General features: G+C 35.3%; 1 protein-coding gene across 1 annotated transcript in view; it reads left to right on the top strand.

Annotated features, from left to right (window-relative positions):
- Positions 1-16,401, top strand: part of ST8SIA1 (ST8 alpha-N-acetyl-neuraminide alpha-2,8-sialyltransferase 1) — a 158,812-nt gene that overhangs the window by 90,597 nt on the left and 51,814 nt on the right. The window contains exon 4 of the mRNA XM_070270042.1: positions 93-185. Coding sequence (XP_070126143.1) covers positions 93-185 — 93 coding nt within the window. The remainder of the gene's footprint in view (positions 1-92; positions 186-16,401) is intronic.

Raw genomic sequence — 16,401 nt, 5'->3', positions numbered from 1 at the left:
TGAGCTAGACTTAGTAAAATTCCTATTTGTCACAACTGACTTGATTTAAAAGTATGTAAATTGTTCTAAAATGTTTGCTCTTGTTTCTCTAGATGCAATCTTCCTCCGTTATCAAGTGAATACACTAAAGACGTTGGATCCAAAAGTCATTTAGTGACAGCTAACCCCAGCATAATTCGGCAAAGGTAAGAGTTTATGGCATCTGTCTGTGAGGAACTCAAGAGGAAAGCTTTTGAAGTATTTAACATTTTAAAGGCAGTGAACATAATTCAGTTTGAGAAACAAAGAAGAAAACCATCTGGACAGGCAGGAAGGATGAAGGAGGGAATTGTAAATAAACTAGGCAGGATTATGGGAATCCAAACACTATTTCGTGCTTCCCCTGGGATTCTGTTTCTTGCCATTAGAGATGGTAGAAATAACATGAAAATCTTTTGTTTTGCTCAAAGAAGCAATGTAGTATCCTGCTTACTCCTTACTACTACTTTCTGATTTGCCGACTTCAGTCCCAACTCATTGATTGGCATTGATTGGTGAGCTGAATTAATATCAATTTTATTAAAGGATAAAAACAAGGAAATGGCCAATCTACTATACTATATGCATGCATGAAAATAGCAGTATTCTTGGAATGTGCAGGAATGTATGATTATGTGATATAATAATATATTACATTACATTCAATCAGCTTTGGAAACGCAGACAGAAAATTCTTGCTCTAGTATCCATTCCAGATATCTTCACAGCTGCTGTGGGAGCTTCTGGGGGTCAGTCTCTAGCTGATGAAGGCCATCAGTAAGCTATCAGCTGTTTCTCCAAGGTCTGGTCATTGTAGAGAATGACTCAGTCTTTGGGAAAAGAGGAGTCAAACGTTGCCTTTATATTCTCCCGTGCAGCTACCCATTAGGAGTGAAATACCCTGACATTGCGGACTCAGGCGCTTGTCATCTTATGAAGTCCTGGCCAAGTGAACAGCATTGGTGTGTCACTTTATAAACAATGCCGTTCTACTTGTTTTGGTTTGTAAGTAAGCGTTCCTGTAAAATAGATGTCCAGAAACACAACCAAACAATTTTTAATTTTGACAGATATTGCAAAATTACCCTTCCAAAATGTAGTATTTACTTTCTCTTCAGAATGGATAAGACTGCCTGTTTCCCAGTACTGAAAACAACATTATGTCCTATTAATCTTGTAAATGTCTGTCAGTTTGTTGGGTGAAAAATGATATGTTATTTTTTACTCCATATGCATTCTTTTCTGAATACAAGAAGGGCTGAGTGGGTATTGACTATTAGTATTTCTTCTATATTTTGTATTTTTTGTTCATTTTGTGCTTTCTGTGTGCGAGTGTGAGGAAGATTGGCCCTGAGTTAACATCTGTTGCCAATCTTCCTCTTTCTGCTTGAGGAAGATGGTCCCTGAGCTAACATCAGTGCCAATCTTCCTCTATTTTATATATGGGATGCCGCCACAGCATGGCTTGATGAGCAGTGTGTAGGTCTGTGCCCAGGATCTGAACCTGCAAACCCGGGCCAGTGAGGTAGAGCATGTGAACTTGACCACTACACCACTGGGCTGGTCCCTGTACTTTTTTCCTTTTAAAAAAAATTTTCCTGTTGATTTATAGGAACTGTTTATATTCTACATATTAAATCTTTATTTGCCATATTTGAAGCGAATATTTCCTTCTAATCTGTCACATATCTTTTAGCTTATGTTCAATCAGAATTTAACATTTTTTATATAATGAAATTTGTTAGTCTTTTCTTTTATGGCTTCTTTTTTTAAAAAAAATCTTTGTTTGGATAATCTTCCTTATCTACATCCCCTTCAATGAGAAAATGTCATCTTGTATTTCTCTAGTGCATTTATAGTTTCATTTTTCATATTCAAGAAATTTAATCCAGGGGCCGGCCCCATGGCGGAGTGGTTAAGTTTGAGTGCTCTGTTTTGGCAGCCCAGGGTTTCACTGGTTCGGATCCTGAGCGTGGACATGGCACCACTCGTCAGGCCACGCTGAGGTGGCGTCCCACATGCCACCACTTAGAAGGACCCACAACAAAAGAATATACACATATGTACTGGGAGGATTTGGGGAGAAAAAGTGGAAAAAAAAAAGATTGGCAACAATTGTTAGCTCAGGTGCCAATCTTTAAAAAAAAAAAAGAAAGAAATTTATTCCATGTGAATATGTTTATTTTTATAACAATAATTTTGCTTTTCAACAAAATATTTTTTATTATAAGGAATTAAAACAAAAGAGAAAAGTACAAACAAGGTAAAAAAATCACCCCAAACCTCACTATTTGTAAATAACCATAATTAACCATAATTTGGTAAAGTTTTTCCAGATATTCGTATATTCTTCAGAACTTTGAAGCTATTGTTTCATTAACTTCTTCCACCCAATCTTGTCAATCAGAAGTCTAATGGAAATCTATTTTTTGTTCTAAGAAGGGAAACCTGTTTTTCCTATCTCCACTAAAAGCTTTTACAATTTCTTTTTATCATTTAAATTCAGAAAGTTTACCAAGATCTATCTTAGAGTGGGTCTTTTCTCATTCATGTTTCTCGGCACGTTAATGAGAAGTTCTTTTAGTTGGAAGACTTGAGGGTTTAGTGGTTAAGAGTCTGTACTCTGCACAAGATGACTTGGATTTTACTCTCTGCTCACCCACTTACCAGCTGTGTGAACTTGGCTAAGTTATTTAACACTTCCTCCTTTTGTTTCTTCATCTGTAAAGCAGGGACAATAATACCTACATAATAGATTTGTTATAATGAATTAAACTACATATGGATGTACATGTACATATGTGTATAAACACATGTGTATATCTATGTAGATTATAATTGCATATAACGCTTAGAACAGTGCCTGGTTCTAAGCACCATGTAAGTGTTAGCTGTCATAACATTCTCTTGCTTATGTGCCTGATTATTTCCTCTTCTCGACTGTATTTGCTCTCTCTTTTCTAGTCTTACTATATGGATGTCAGAACTTCTAGCTCTATTATCTATGACTTCTAACTCTTTTCTTATACCATATAGCTGTGTGTGTGTGTGTTTGTGTGTGTGTGTGGTGTGTTGTATCCCAGGAATAACCCCTTTCAACTCACTAAATAGTATTTTAGTTGTGTTCATTCTTCTATATAGTCTCCCACTTTCACTTTTTAAAATTGTGTTTTTGTTTTCTGTGAGCCTAATTATTTCTTTTTCAAAGCAGCACGTTCTTTTTTTTTACAGATGTGATGTCCTCTTAAGTTTCATCAAGAGCCTATATTAATGCACTTAAAAGTTTTTGTTTATTTGTGCATTTCAGATTATTTCCTTTATTTTTTGGATTTAATGCTACATATGTGATTTGACTTTTTCAAAAGTTTGAATGTTTTTTGTTCATTTTTGTATGATGTCTGTTTGCTGCCAGTAAATATAGGTATATTGCTGACATAGTCAACAATTAGTTTTTAAAATGTCACTGAAAACCAAAAATGCCTGTCAAATGTGTAAGTCGGTAAATTAAATGAATGACTAAAAATCAGTGCTTAAAATTTAATTTTTACTGGTGTTTGTCGATGTAGCTAATGTAGCGTAGCAAGGAGTTGGGAAGAAAGAGAGAACAAAACATACTCTCTCGTAGTTTAGTTATTGGCTCTCACTCAATTCTTGTTTTTTGTTTTGTTTTTTTGGGAGGGTGAAGGTCTGATCAGGAATATGGCAGAAAATCTCGAATGATGATGGTGTCTTTAATTCAGTTAAGTGGGTTGATGTTTTGGGAATTCTAGGAATACAGTTTGTATGCCTTCTTGGAGAATTCTCATTCAACAGAATGAGCAAAGGGGCAAGAGAACACTTACAGAAATTTTTCTTTGATTATTTAAAAACTTTTTATTTTTAAATAGTTACAGGTTCACAAGAAGTTGTAAAATAGTGCAGAAAGCTCCTATGAACTTTGTCTCCAGTTTCCCCCAGTGGTAACATCTTGCATAACCATAGGATAATATTATAACTATTATTTGACCTGGGAACAAAATAACTTTTAAGGAGAAATAAATGTTCTTGTGGAGGAGACTTGAAACGTTCAGTGTATTACATTCAAGAGTGAAAGATTCTGTTTTCCTACCTGATTATGTGGAGCTGGTGGTACGATTTTAAAAGGAATGTGAAAAAGAATGTTTAAACCAAGATTTAGAGCAAGATGAGAGATAGAGATATTGAGATTGTACTTTTGAGAAAAATTGTAGTAACTACAGAAGAAGAGAGGAAAGGGTCAAAAATTAAGTATTTATGAGGAAAAGTAAACCTGCCGGTTACGACTTAAGTTCACTATAAAGAATTAATGTAAGGCAAACAAGAATCATTATTATTAATATTGGTCAACTTTTAGTCAACATTTCTATGTGCCAGGTTCTGTGTTCTTTATATGCATTTCCTCACTTAATCCTCAAAACAGCTCTAATAGGTAGAAAGCATTTTAATTTGTGTATTTACAGAAACTTTAGTCACCTGCTCATACTCATAGCTGCTACTAATCTGAGACTTGACCTAGATATGTCTCAATGACCCAGACCCATAGCTTGTGCTCTTAACCAGTGACCATCGCATCTCTCAGTCTTTCCGGGTGATCCGTGTATTGTACAAAGAGAATAAATGGAGTTTCACAAGTGATAAATCATTTTGGAAAAGTGAATGAAAGTTCTCTCCTTTAAAAAAATGTATTCTAAATATAGCAAGATTTTTTGACACAAAATCAAAATTCATACAGCAATTCTGTTTTGAGAAATAAAGAAAAAATATACCATTTACAATAGCATCAAATAATATACTTAACAATTAAACAAAAAACCAAACCCTCTATGGAAAAATTAGGGCATTTTATTGAGAGACATTTCGTACAACCTGACTAAATGTACTGATTTACCACGTCCGTGATTGAAGGACTCGGTATTGGAAAGGCGTCAGTTCTACCACATTGATCTATAGATTCACTGAAGTTCCGATAAAGTAACATAGGCCTTGTGATTTCTTAAACACTCTTTAAATAACACTAATTATAAGGGAAAAGACTGATAAGTTTGATTTATTAAATTAGGAACTTTTATTCATAAAAAAGTTTTTTTATAAAAGTAGAGCAACTATAGTCACATTGTAGAAGATGACAACTAGCAAAGGACTCATATCCAGAATATATGAATAACTCCTTCATATTTAATTTAGAAATAAATTAATTTAATATGAAAAACAGAAAATCCAATAGGAAAATAAGTCAGAGTTGAACCATGCTTCAGAGAACAAGTCCAAATAACCAATAAATGAATGAATATATGCTCTACCTTGCTAGTAATCAGAAAAATACAGATAAAAATCCTAATGAGATATCATTACACATCCATATAGTTGGCAGAAATTACTTCAACTCCTGGTGAGGATGTATAGCAACTGAAAATACCCTCTATGCTATTCGGAGTGAATATAGTTATAACCACTTTAGAATGCATTTTGACATTATCTGTTAGAGTTGAAGATGCATATTTCCCATGCGCTAGCAGTTCCATTCCTAGGTAAATACCAAAGAGAAAAACAGCATTAATATAAAGAAGAAATGTTTGAAAATTGTTTATAATAACTAAAAACTAAAACAGTTGGTTATGCATCAGTGTTGGATGAATACGTAAATTGGGATATGCTCACATAATGGAATGCTTTACAGCAATGAACTATACCCACAATAAAATGGATGAACCTCACAAACTTAATGTTGAGAAAAAGAAGTGTCATAAAAAATGTAGTAGGAAGTCAGCCCTGATGGCCTAGTGGTTAAAGTTCGGCACTCACCACTTTGGTGGCCTGGGTTCACTTCCCAGTTGCAGAACCACACCACCCATCTCTCAGTTGCCATGCTGTGGCAGTGGCTCACATGGAAGAACTGGAATGACTTACAGCTAGGATATACCACCATGTATTGGGGCTTTGGGGAAGCAGGGGAAAAAAGAGGAAAATTGACAACATATATTAACTCTGGGTGAAGCTTTCCCTAAAGAAAAGGAAAAAATACAGTAGGATCCCATATAAAATTAAAAGCAAAACTAATTAACAATATGTCTTAGGGACACCTACATAGTAAGTAAAACTGTAAATAACAGCAAGTGGTCTCTTCTTAGGAGAGGGAAAATTTTGGATTCGGGAATGGGAAATACACATAGGAGATATCTGGATTATTGGCAGCGTTCTCTTTCTTGATCTGGCTGGTGATAATATGGATATACACCACATAATTATTCTTTAAGCTGCACATATAAATTCAGTGCATTCTTCTGTATATGTTTTACAAAAAAGTATCATAAGTGTTGGAAGACTATAAAATGTATAGTTAATTTTAGAGACTCTTTGCTTTTTTGACAAAATAGAGTTCCAAAGAAGTATACTAGGTGATAAGTTATGTATAAAAAGGATCAGTGTCTGGAAAATAAGAAGTCATAAAAAGATTTGAATGGAAGCATATCAAAGCTTTATTAGCACCACTATCAGTGATTTGAGGGTCTATGTTAAAATTGCAACACAGACAATGTTTTAACCTAGGAATTACTGACTTTTCATTTTATAGAAAGAATCAAACAGATATCAAGTGCTGGAAACCTTTAGTTGGTTCACTATAGCTTATAGTATATTCATAGCATCTTCTTCAAGTGGCTAGCAGTATATGCAAATAGGATGGTTTATAAAATGCAAACACATTAAAATATAGATGATGGTGTTACACTATACTGGAACACTAAAATGGAAGAAATAAAATTGAAGTGGGAAAGGCAGTGTGTATTTTTATTTTAGGAGCTTATCCTGTTTATATTAGATATTTTATTCATATCTTATAGTCTTCTCCCAAGGCTATGCAAACCCAGGACATTGGCAGTGTCTTGTACTTTCAAGTGATTAAAAATTAAAGGCATTGGGCAAAGATGTGCAGTGAACATGTTAAGTACTACTAATTTTCATAGCTGTCCTCCAAAACCTTGATTCTGATAAAAATAATCTGTTGAGAGTTATAAGCACTGTGAGTTTTCACTTCAAAATTCTCTTAGAAAATACCAGCATCAAGATGAAACAGATTTGAGAAAAATTAAGTATATATATGGGAGACATATAATTATGATAGCAAAAATAAAGTTAGAAAAAGTAATATTTTTTAAGATATTTAAAAGAAATTCTCAGTAAGAAGGAGCTTTGCTACAGCCTATATCAGGTTATGTTGTTTAGAGTGCATTCTTATTTTTTTAAAAGCATCTTTGTTGAGGTGTAATTGATACACAAAAAAACTGCACATATTTAAGGTATGCAGTTTGATGAGTTTGGGGATATGCATACACCTGTGATACTATCAGCATAATCAAGGTACTAAACGTATCTGTCATCTCCAAAATTTCCTTATGTCCTTGTTTTTGTGATGTGTGGTAAGAATGCTTAACATGAGAGCTACCCTCTTAACAAATTGTTGTTCAATGGTTGTAAAGTGCATTCTTCGTGACAGCACCCACAACTAGAAGATTAGTTGGGGTATCTGGGTCACAAGATTAGAAAGGGCTTTGCCCAGTAACATTTATCCTCGGATTGAGTTTTTATGGGCTGGGAGAAGACAGATTGTTCTAATTAATGCAGCAGAGTCTGCTGGATCTTCACATCCATTGCTATGGTCTTCTTCCTTTCTTTGTTGTCTTTTATAGGTGGGTGGCAGCAAGGATCCGTTCATGGGGTACCCTTCATCAACACACTGCCTCTAACCCATTGGCCCTCAAACATTTTTGTTCAAATACCCTTCAAGAGAATTTTTTAAATCCATCACTATTACCTTGATCATTTTTAAGTTACCTAATTTTTTTGGCATGAGGTTAAATTGTTGCCATTATGTACTCTGAGTGCATTCCTCATTGTGCATATGCTTTAAATATGTATTGCCAAAATCTCAGAAGTGCAGAGTTGGCTCTTTTGATGTTACATGTCCTCCTAGGAAAGTCAGTGCTCTTTGTCAAAGTAATTCCCTAAGTTGAGTTGACATCCTGTCAGAAAAACGCTTTTAATTCAAGGAAGTGTTAAAATGTAACCCCATATAATCATTTCATTTCTGAATTCTAATTATTCAACATACAAATAAGGTATGGGAATTGCCAAGAGTTTGTCCCCTGAATAAAATAAGGCACAGCCTCTTTGTATTTCTTAAAAAGATCTTTTTGCTTTTTCTCGGGGGATACTCCCTCAGAAGCTGTGTATCTTGGAAATCTTTCTTTGTTTGATGGCCTGGTGTTTTTACACACTGGGGGAATGCATCCTTGTAATATTTGGGATAATAGGAGGTATGTCTTTCTTTTGTGAAGTGGAAAGGGGCAAATTATGAAAGTAGGGTTTGGAAAGGAGAACTGCCTAGACTCATCAGCCTTGAGCAAATAAGTTTTGGAAAAGTATATATGTGGAAGTTGAAGATTTGGAAATTCATAGGGAAAGAAGGAGATTAAAATGGGAGCTTAGGGGCTGGCCCGATGGGGCAGTGGTTAAGTTCACACGTTCTGCTTCACTGGCCCAGAGTTCGCTGGTTCGGATCCTGGGTGCGGACCTACGCACTGCTTGTCGAGCCATGCTGTGGCAGGCGTCCCACATATAAAGTAGAGGAAGATGGGCACGGATGTTAGCTCAGGGCCAGTCTTCCTCAGCAAAAAAGAGGAGGATAGGTGGCAGATGTTAGCTCAGGGCTAATCTTCCTCAAAAAAAAAAAAAGGGAGCTTTACAAGAACAGAGTTGCTGAGACATTCATTCAACAAAGATTTTTTGAAATTTGCTCTGGGACAAGGAATACAAAATTGAATGAGACATGACTCATACCCTGAAGTTGCTCACAGTCAGCAGACATTCCTATGGTCTCAGGGTCTATGGAAGGGCTTTAGGGGGTCCCTTAACCCCTTCTAAAATTTATACAAAATTCCCATGTATGTGCAGGTATGTATTTTTTATCAGATTTTCTAAGGGTTCCATTACTCACAAAAGCTTTAAAATTCACTAACCTAGACTGAGCCATTCTATGATAGCATGATGTAAAAGTAGAGATTAGAGTTCTCAAAGCTTGTTTCTCAGTTGTTCAATAGAGTTGAAAACTCAGTTAGCCATTTTGCCATAACAAGAATTCAGTATATATTTGGGCAAATGATTGTTAAAGAGAAAAACGAATTTAATTGATTATCTTATTATGACATTAAGGATTCATTTTTAAACTTTGAGGCTCCGGCTTGAGAAATGATTGTTATTTCCAGACACTAAAAAAGAGCAGCAGGATTCTGAGTGTGTGTGTGTGTTTCCATGTAGGCATATTAGAGACGATAGTAAAGATCTGAGCAGGTTGGGGTCAAGAATCTTTTATCTCTGCTCTTGAGACCCCTGCATATTGTTTGGCATACAGAACATACACAATAGTGTTTATAGAATGAATGATTAAGTGAATAAATATATTTTAAAATCTCTTCCAAACTGAATTTCTGGTTTAAATTGTCTTGTAAAAGGAAATGTAATGAAGTTTTTGGTGTCAGCTAAAATGCTTTTATGATCCTAAGCTGAGGAGATGAATTTTTTAGTAACAGATATTTCAAAACAGTATTAGTGGAATGCTTAGCTGGTAAAACTCTTTTTTTAAAAAGTTGACATGAATTAGGAAGCAAAAATCTTTTCTTAGAACAACTGAAGTATAAATCATGATGGCGTGAACTTTTGAAGATTTGTAAGTGTATAGCTTTTGATTCACTGATAGAACTTGATATGAGACCCCAGTATTTATCTTGGGGTTCCTAGTATCAGGTAGAGCCTGGGTAATCTCTTCCTATACTAGAAAAAGAGACTTTATCCAGTGGTTTTGCCTCTAATTTTACTAAAGGCAGTTGGGAGTGTGGAGATGTTAACAAAAAGAACAATTGCTTATTTTATTTATGTACTTTTAAAAAAATAATTTGAGCATTGAGGAAAATAACTTGGGTCCAAAGAGGATTATAGCAATTTCTTTAAAATTCTATATGATTCACGTCTCAGATTGTGTTCCTAAAACTTCCGTATCTGTTCTGCCAGCTGACTTCTTTCTCCTTTCCTCTCCAAACTCAGAGCAGCTTCTCAGTGTTTGCATGAAGGCTTGACAGTCATTGGTAGCCATTCAGTCTAATGTCTGCCATGATGTAAGGGAATTAAAACACAGATGCTAAAACTGGAACTAGAGAGAGCAAGCAGAACATAGAGAAGAGATGCCTCTAATAGGGTCTAGATCTGTATGGACTTCGTGTCTGAGAGGCGGTATTACATAGTGGTGAAGAACACAAGTTTTGGTTTTAAACTGATTTGTATTCCAATTCTGGTGCCAGTTTTAGTAAATGCTTCTACTTACTAGCTATGTAACACTAGTTACTTAACCTCCCACCTGCCAATTGAGAATAAAACTATTTGTCTTGAGGATTGTTGAGTGATGTAAATGGGATAATATAGCCGCTTCTAGTAGAAGCTATTCTGACTGATATCCAGAATAGCTACTCAAGAGGACTCTCCTGTTGAAATACATTTTTTTCTTGGATAAAACATATTTTTAAATGTATTATTGAGCTCATCAATTTATGGAATCTCCAAAGGTATTTGCATACTTTTCCCCCCAAACAAACAAAAAACCACAAAACAAAATTAGGGAACTAAAATCAACCAAGCACTGTGAACTATAAAATTCTGATATCAAAGCTGAGAACAAGAGACTAAGTCCTGGACTTAGTATGTTAATGTGTGTCGTATATTAAGCCCTGATAAGGGATCTAATGTGGTCCTAGGTCATTAGCAGCCCCTTGCTTCCAATAGAAGCAAACATAAATTTCTTCTGGAGGAAACTCTCAGAATTCCCATATATAATTTTCAAACAAATAGAGGCTAATAAGCAAATACTAAAATGCACACACGCCATCAATATTGAGAGTCCTCAGAGACAAAAAGCAAACAAAAAATTATAGATATATAGGCCTGACAATCTATTAGAATTGTCAGATGCAATATATAACTAAATATGAAGTCTTCATGGAAAAAAAAATGTCAAAAAGGGAATATCAAAATTAACAAGGTAGCCTTGAAAAAGAACAAATAGAACTTTTACAAATGAAAAATATAATTGTTTAAATCAACACACATCAGATTAGACATAACTGAAGAGAGACTTGATGAACTGGAAGACAGAGCAAATAATTTTCCAGATAAGACAATGTAGAAAATATGAAAGCAAGACAACAAAGCATGGAGGATAGAATGAGAAGGACTACGTTAAAGTGGACTTATAAAACAGAGGTAAAGGTTGCAACTTTTTCAGAATTAAAGATTAGTGTAATTTGTAAATACAGGAAACAAAAGTATCAAACAATCAATTAAATCTTTAAAAAATGCTCACCTGGACCATTTTAGTAAAGCTGAACATAAGGTACTAAGAAACAGTTTAAAGCATCCAAAGAGAAAAGACAGATTACCTGCAAAAGAATGACAGACTAAAAGCAGACTTCTTCCAACAGTAAAGATGGAAGTGGGAAAGCAGTGGAAAAATGTCTTTTAAGTGCTGAGAGAAGAAACTATCAACACAGAAATGTGTACTCAGCAAATTATTTTTCAAAATTAAAAACATTTTCTGAAAAACAGACATAGAGATTACTTACCACCCATAGACCTTCACTGAAAGAAATTCTAAAGAATGTATCTCAGGAGCAAAGAATGTTACTTCAGAAGGAAAATCTGAGATGCAAAGAAATTGGTAAGCATATAAACAAATCTAAACAAACTTCATCTGTGTAAAATAATTATACATTCTCTTTGCATATGATTTGTAGTGTCAAAACAAGAGGCACAATTAAAATACTGGAAAATAACATCACATAAATTGGGAGGGGGAGTTTGGAATTGAAGTGTTTTAAAGCTCTTGTTTCAGTTATTTATTGCTCAATAACAAATCACTCTTTGTGGCTTAAACAACTATCATTTTAGTGTCTTTCATGGTTCTGTGGGTCAGGAATTCAGGAAGGAGTAGGCTGAGCAGATGTGGCTCATGATATCTCACCTGGTGGCTGGAGTTGAAATGGCAAAGGGTTGGGCATCTCTATTTCTCCATGTAATCTCAGGGCTCACCTTGTGGTCTCTCCTTGTGGGCCAATTTGGGCTCCCTCACAGCATGACAGCCTCAGAACAATGGGACTGTTTACCTGGTAGCTGACTTCCACCAAAGCTAGCGTCCAAAGACAACAAAGCAGAAGTTCATGGCATTCTTATAACCTCATATTGGAAGTGACAGCATCAGCTCCATCATACTCTGTTGGTTGAAGCAGTCACAAAGGCCCACCCAGGTTCAAGGGGGAAGAGTCCTGGCATAGATCCAGCACATGTTGCGAGGAGTATCCAAGTCACATTGTTAGAAGAGGCTGTATGATAGGACATGTTGTGGTCATCTTTGGAAAATATAATCTGCCACTCTGCCCTTAGGCCAGACAGTTCATATCCCTCTCACATTCAAAATAAACTCAGACTTCCCCAAAGACCCCCAAGACTTATCCCATGACAGCATCAACTTAAAGTCCTAGGATCTCCAAAAAGTTGAAAGAAGGAACAACAACAAAAACCCAGAGAACAATAACCTAAAAACAAAATACAACAGAGAGGATTCAAAAAGGCAATGTTGATCCTTTGAAATGTCTAAGTTGATTCTTTGAAAAGTTGATAAATGGGAATTGTTTTGAAATAGACTTTTCATTATTTTCCTACAAATCCATCCTAAAAACAAAGAAAAAACTTCCAGTGTATACGGATATATATATACACACATATTATATATCATATTATGGATAATTTGAAAACATTGACACTCTTTAAATGTATAAAATTACATAAATGATTTAAGTTGTAACTTATGATATGTCTGTATTGTTAGAATAATATGCAGTGATATTTTGGAATAATCTTCATGAATAAATGGTAAAATGCTCGCTTTATAATATTAAGTGAAAAAATAAGTATATAACTGTATGCTTCAACATATAAAATTATGTGCATAGAAAATCTCTAAGGCAATAAATCAACATTTTCCAAATTTGCTGCAAAATTTTATACTAGGAAAAATCATTAAAAAGCGAGCTGTGTTATATTTTCTCCTAATAGTAACTCACTTTGACAATATAGCAGCCCTGTAAGTTAGAGGGGCAGACAATGTGAATAAAGCCCCAATTTTGCGTGTGGGTTCCTCACCCTCCAGATCTAAGTGAGATTAGCTTGGACCCCAGATGTTATGTACTGAATTCAGAAAGTCAGAACATTCTCTGCATCTTTCTACTAACGTTGTCCTGGGAGCAGTGAAAGCGAGTGTGGCATTAAGAACCTGACTCCTGACACAGAATAGTTATTGCATCAATGTCCATGTGTTTCCTTGCTTTCTCTTTCCCTTTGTGACCTTCTAATCCTCAACATTAAACAGCAGATCAGATCAAATGTAACCAATGTATCTATAATTAGTAAATAGATACTGGAATAGCCTAAATTCCCATGGTACCTTCATGCAGGTCCATTGAGAGTGGATTGCACCCCAGCGATAAAACATTAGGGGGTAGACTCAGCAAGGGTACCAGGTTAAGAATTTATGCAGGATTTATATTAACATGCAACATATTGAGACCAGCAGACTAATAATTTGTACCTGCTTTCCGAGACCCACGTCTCCTTAGCCTTCTTTTTAATGTTTACTTCAGTTGTATATTTTTTCTGATCAGCAGAATGTCAGTGAGTTGCAACTTCACTGGAAGGAAAAATGTGCAGGAGGATTTCTGGAAACCAGTAGGACAGCATTGGCTGTGTTATCTAAGATAAATTACTTAACAGCTCCCTGCACGTAACATGGTAGAAAAAGAATTGTTAACAGATGGCATCAGAATTCTGTTTAGAAAGTGTGCTGTGTGTGGAAGTATTCTTTGGCTAATTTCAAGGGGTCAGGAAGAGACTCAAGGGCCTGGTGTGGGTTCCAAGGTTGGATCTGAGTAATAGAAGGCTGTAGAACTGTTGCAGTGAGCCAAAAGAGAGGCGATAAGAAGAGAGAAGGGCTAGAGAAGGGAAGACGGTGAAGGAGCAGGAGTTTCTAGCCAATTTAGGTAAGTTGGCTAGGTGAATTGGCCAGAAAAGAACTGAAATATCTCCAATCACTTGTAAATTGTTTTTCAGAAACTATATGTTCTGAGATTATTTCCCCTTGACCTCCCTCTCACCTTTTCTTACTCTTCAGAATTCTAATATATCCATGCAGTTTTGTATATGATATGTGTGTGTGTGTGCATGTGGATATGTGTAAATGATGAAGGGACTGTTTCATCTTTGATCAACGTGGTTTGTGCTCTGAATGATGGCACTTAGAGGGCAGAGAGGACCTTGAAAATGTAATCCTCCTAGGAATGTTTAGATTGGAATCCTGGGAGGTGCTGCATTTATATTGACCGTGTGTCCCTTTTGGAATATAGAGACACTCTTGACTCACAAAGATATTTTGTTACAGCCAAGGCATTTGTGCCCCAGCTTAACTGTGGGAGGTAACCTTAAATGTAAAGTCTGAAACTGGCTAATTATCTTACCAAAGTCCATATGTGCTAAGAGCTTCTTTGGGCAAGATGGTAGGGGTCCATCTGTGAATAATTCCATTTCACAGAGTTCATTCTGTATTCAGTGATTTCAGATTGTTCAGCTATTAATGAACTTTCCTAATTACCTTCATAAAAAAGGATAACATAGTAATAATTACTTATTATGTATGTGAATATTTCTGTAGTCTGTGAAAATTACTTTATTGTTAAATTTACATATGTAATTAATTTTACTGGAGAATATGACTCACGTGGATTAAATGGAATATAGTTTTAGCAATTAGTAATTGTAATTGTATTTGATTATATATTAAATGAATGTTATATATTCTTATAAAAACTATTTGCTTTCCAACTTGAATTATAAGAACATGTGTCTATACATTTCTATTACTAATTAATTTGTTTCATAGAAAGTTTTTTTTTAAATATCAGAGCTTTAGTGTTTGGTTAGATCTTTTCCTGTTTAAACTATTTTATTGAGGTCACATTGGTTTATAACCTTATGTAAATTTCAGGTGTACATCATTGTATTTTGGCTTCTGTATAGGCTGCATTGTGTTCACCACCAAAAGTCTAGTTTTTAATCCATCACCATAGATATGTGCCCTTTACCCTTTTCACCATCCCTCCACCCCCTTCCCCTCTGGTAACCACCAATCTATTCTCCTTATCTATGTGTTTTTTTAATCTTACGAATGTGAGTAAAATCATTTGGTATTTGTCTTTGTCTGACTTATTTCACTTAGCATAATACCCTCAAGTTCCATCTATATTGTTGCAAATGGCATGATTTCATCTTTTTTTATGGCTGACTAGTATTCCGTTGTGTGTGTGTGTGTATACATACACATACATATATATGTATATACCACATCTTCTTTATCCATTGATGGGCACTTGGATTGTTTCCAAGTCTTGGTTATTGTGAATAATGCTGCAGTGAACATAGGGGAGCATATATCTTTTCAAATTAGTGTTTTCATGTTCTTTGGATAAATGGTCAGAAGTGGAATAGCTGGATCATATGGTATTTCTACTTTTAATTTTTTAGGAAATCTCCACACTGTTTTCCATAGTGGCTGCACCATTTTGCATTCCTACCAGCAGTGTGTGAGGGTTCCCTTTTCTCCACATCCTCTCCAACACTTATTTCTTGCCTTTTTAATAATAGCCGTTCTGACGGGTGTGAGGTAATATCTCGTAGTTTTGATTTGCATTTCCCTAATAATTAGTGATGTTGAACATCTTTTCATGTGGGTGTTGGCCATCTGTATTGCTTCTTTGGAAAATGTCTATTCATATCCTCTGCCCATTTTTTTAATGAGTTCGTTTTTTTGTTGTTGAGTTGTATGAGTTCTTGATCTATTTTGGAAATTAACTCCTTGTGTGATATATGATTTGCAAATATTTTCTCCCATTGGTGGGTTGTCTTTTTATTTTGTTCATGGTTTCCTTTGTCTTGCAGAAGCTTTTTATTCTGATGTAGTCCCAATTGTTTATTTTTTCTTTTATTTCCCATGCCGGGGGAGACATGATATTTGAAAAGATACTGCTAAGACTGATGTCAAAGAGCATACTGCCTATGCTTTCTTCTAGGAGTTTTTTGATTTCATGTCTTACAGTCAAGTCTTTAATCCGTTTTGAGTTAACTTTTGTGTATGGTGTAAGATGATGGTCTATTTTGGGTTTTTTGCATGTGGGCTGGCCGGTTTTCCCAACACCATTTATTGAAGAGACTTTCCTTTCT

This window comes from Equus caballus, chromosome 6 (assembly GCF_041296265.1).
Source record: "Equus caballus isolate H_3958 breed thoroughbred chromosome 6, TB-T2T, whole genome shotgun sequence".
Classification (NCBI taxonomy): domain Eukaryota; kingdom Metazoa; phylum Chordata; class Mammalia; order Perissodactyla; family Equidae; genus Equus; species Equus caballus.
Note: the sequence above shows the minus strand (reverse complement) of the source record. Positions and strands in the feature narration are given on the sequence as shown.